We start from the raw sequence: 4,104 nt of genomic DNA, 5'->3' as shown, positions 1-4,104 counted from the left end.
TATTTTTTCCTAGGAACTATAATAGTTTTAAAATATAACTTTGATTATTGCCACAAATATTTTTTAATCCTATCAAACCAAATTATGGTTACTATAATCTATTAGTATAGATTCCAATTTCTATAATCAATGTTTGTGTATAGATGTTTTTCATTGATTTTATGATTCTTTGAGATACTTTATCTCAAAATGATTATAAATAAAATCTATAGTTCAATTCAGCCTTATTTTATGATATAAAATAGTATTAATATCACATATTTGATAATAGTCAACCTCTTATTTGATGTTCATATAAGCCCTAAATACCTTAATATTTTATATGTTTACATATAGCTGAATTTAAAATTTTCTAGTTTAGGGACAGAATTGCCCAATGTCATTTGCGAGCATATAGGTGAATTGGGAAACCCTTTAGAAGAGTAGGGACAGGAAAGTAACATATCCGGTCATCTTCAATTGGTTCCCACCTACATGCACATACCATCAATCATTAACATTAGCCATATCTTATTTTCTAATTCAAATATCATTATTTCATTCCAATATGATATTATAATGCATGCACTTTTAAGAAAAATAGATAAACTCACCTAAATTTAGTAATAAAGTTGTGCAAGAAGAGAGCAATTTCAAATCTTGCCAAATGGTTTCCTGGACAGAGTCTAGCACCTCTCCCAAATGGCATATACGATGGATTTTCGGATAGAGCCTACAAATTAAAAGAATAAGTTTAATCAAATTATAATTATGTTGTATTAAATACCATTCATAGTTTCTAGAAGTTTAAATATTTAAATTTAAAAAGTTACATACTAAGGAAGACTCATTTTTCCAGCGCCATGGGTTGAAAGTGAATGGATTAGGGTAGTATTTTTCATCTAAATGCATGGCAACTAGGATTACAAACACTGTCCATCCTTTGGGAATAACAAAATCTGCATTTGCACTTAGTTAGTTTTAAATAGTGTAACATTAGACTTATAGACTTCCTTTCCTTATACACTATCAAATTGAAGATTTCATAAAATAGAACCTTTATACTTAATATTTTGTGTTGCTTCTCTATAAACCCCTTGGCCTGCACTACCCAATCGAAGAGATTCTTTTATCACCTAGTAAAATCAAATCAGGAAATCAATGCCAATTTGTATTTAACGATCTAAACCAAGTTGTGAACTGAAAAAGAGATATTAATACTAATATTATATAATATGGGTAAAAAATATAGATCTTTAAAATTAGATTTTGTACTCACACAATGAGTGAATTTCATATCTTGATAGTTGTCCCATGTTAGCTTCCTATTTCCATTGTCCTTTAATAGAGAATCATGCTCAGCCTGCTTAATGAAAATATAAGTTAGGTATTTTACAAAAATGTCTACAATAAATTTATCACAACCATAAGACATGACTTAAGATTGATAAGTTGTATGTACTTCACTCTCTTTCTTTCTCTATATATATCATTTTGAGAATTTAGTTTATTTTCCTCCTATCTACCAACTTAAAAATTGCCATATTTAGATGCACATCACATAATTTTAACTCTTACTGCTTCCATATTTTAACCTTTAGCCTTGAATTTCAAGGAACCCTTTACTAAGTTATTTTTATTAAAAGAATCCAAATTGTCCTTTTCACAAGTGAATGCACAACACACATCTTATTAATCACATTTGATATTGCTTTCCACCCCAGTATACTACTCATGTGCTAATTTCAAATAAGATTTATCAATAAATAATCTATTATTTTAATTTTCAACTATAGTTAAATACTCACCGTGAGCTCCTCCATTGCTTTTGGGTTATCTGTGAGAAATTTAATAGCAAATGCCATGGTTGTGGATGAAGTTTCATAACCAGCAAACATCATAAATAATAAAAAATCTCCAATAATTTCATTTGACCATGACTCTTCTTTCAAAATTCTTGTCAAAAGATCATTACGAATCACTTCAGGATGATGTCTTCTTTCCTCTATACACTCTTCAACCTTTCTTAGGAATGTTTCCCTTCCCTGCATTACTCATCAAAAAATATTAAGAATATTATTGAAACAATTTTTAATTGATCAAATATTAATAAAATTAAATTGAATACCTTAATTCCTTTTGCATAATTAGATCCTGGGATTTTGATGGGTATTTGAAGGATAGCTAACACATATGCCTCAAAAGCCTCATAAATTTCTTTTGAATCTTCATAAGGAGGTAAGTCCAACAACTTTTTGCCCATTATGTTCAAGAGAACCTAAGAAGAAGATATATTCAATGTCAAACATATTATAATAATTATACTATAATAGACATAAATATTTTGGCACATCAATTAGAGAACTTAATCGAGACAAAATTTCAGATTTCTTGAGACTTGTTCCTTCCACATGCTTGGAATTTCTATATATATATTAGAACTATATTTAATCTCACTCTTGTTTCTTTAAATATTTGTGTTCTTTATTAGTACTAAATAAAAAGAACAATGAAAGGAAATATTTGAATCGGTTGAGGAGTTAAATTGAAGTACATGTTGACTCAAATAATTATATACTATATATATAGGAAAAATGACATTTATATATATTCTAATTTATTTCTATAATTTATAAAAAGAAATTACTTAAAGAGATGAAACATATACCTTATGACATTCCTTCTGAAGATGAATGACACCCTTATTTTCCCATTTCTCCATTGCTGATGTGAAGACATTTTGTAAATCATCCATGAAACCTGACATAAGATTCTCATTCTTGAGCAAATTGACAGCAGTTCCGTGGAGTTTCCTTTGAAGATCACCATGGACATTGAGTATACCATATTTCCCAACAAGATCTTTAAAAGACTTGGGGTAATTGGCTTGGAACAACCTGCCTTCATTTTGCAAGACATATTTACTGAACTCTGGATCTACTGATATAACCATGCGTGTTCTTCCAAACAAGTTTGTGCGAAAAATTGGTCCATACCTGCATTATAAATCATCTCAATTCTTTCATTGCCAACTAACATAGAAACTTAAAGAATCCATTTCAATAATGTAATTTTCAAGTAATATTCATTGATGCATGTTTCATCAATAGTGGTTCATTAAAACTCATTTTCGATGAGAATGAGAATGAACAATACACATAGCACCTATTGTAACAAGATGATGTTCATAGAGGTCAGACATTGAGAATCAGACTGTTAAACAGCATAGAAAGTTAAAACTGACTATTTGACACTTTTAGCTTAGGAATCAAGTCTTGATGTGTGATGTTTTAGCCATCCAAACATTAAACCTTCAGTCAACATCCCCATTTTAGTACTACTCTAATTCAAATACACTTAACCATATAATTTCTCTACAATTAAGCCCACTTAGCTATTTCCCAACAAAATCTTTCAAGGACTACGGATAACTGGTTCGAAACAACTTGCTCTCATTTGACAAAACATATTCACTGAACTCTTAATCCACTGAACTCTTATTCCCGTTTAACTTAACCAAAATGAAATTGCGTTTATAACGAACATTTCCAACAGAGTTAGAAAAGAGTTTTAATGCCCACGGTTATGGAAATCAGCACTGAGACAGATTTAACACATCAAGAGGGATAATATAAAAGGAAGCAGATACAATTACCTATTTTCATGATCTTGAATGAATTGGCGTGGTTGAGCAGATCTGAGACCTCGATAGAAACTGATGGATTCTCCAATGACTGGCCATCCACTGGATCCACGTGGCAGTGATATTTCCTGGCCATTGCCGTTTCTTGATAATATTTTCCATACAAACAATGTCACACACAATACTACTCCCATTACAACCCAGTACAACATTTCCTCCATTCTTCAAATGTTTCAAGAACAGATTGAAAATCTAATGAAGTGCAAATTCATCTCTGTATGTCCCCACAGATCTCTTTAAATATATCTCTCAACTCTCAACAAATTCAACTGTGGATTGATTTCTTTCATCACAAAGATGCTCTTTGTTGTCTTTTTCCAGTGAGGCACATTTTCAATGCTAGATCCTTATTACTGTCATTGTTATTATTGTGAGATTCAGCATTCACATGATAGTTCGGTACTGCAGTTCATAAAGTTTTG

General features: G+C 30.6%; 1 protein-coding gene across 1 annotated transcript; it reads right to left on the bottom strand.

Moving 5' to 3' along the window:
• Positions 1 to 207: 207 nt before the first annotated feature.
• Positions 208 to 3,903, bottom strand: LOC149561725 (cytochrome P450 720B2-like). Its single transcript, XM_089825280.1, has 9 exons — positions 3,635 to 3,903; positions 2,648 to 2,975; positions 2,108 to 2,257; positions 1,788 to 2,024; positions 1,259 to 1,342; positions 1,037 to 1,115; positions 817 to 938; positions 594 to 712; positions 208 to 470 (listed from the first exon to the last, which is right to left on the bottom strand). Exons 1-9 carry the CDS (start codon positions 3,841 to 3,843, stop codon positions 380 to 382), a joined length of 1,419 nt encoding a protein of 472 aa, XP_089681406.1. The 5' UTR covers positions 3,844 to 3,903; the 3' UTR covers positions 208 to 379.
• Positions 3,904 to 4,104: the final 201 nt, after the last annotated feature.

The sequence above is a fragment of the Cupressus sempervirens genome, chromosome 4, assembly GCF_028749045.1.
Source record: "Cupressus sempervirens isolate cs-2001-9-10 chromosome 4, ASM2874904v1, whole genome shotgun sequence".
Taxonomy (NCBI): domain Eukaryota; kingdom Viridiplantae; phylum Streptophyta; class Pinopsida; order Cupressales; family Cupressaceae; genus Cupressus; species Cupressus sempervirens.
This window is presented reverse-complemented; position numbering and strand designations above follow the sequence as displayed.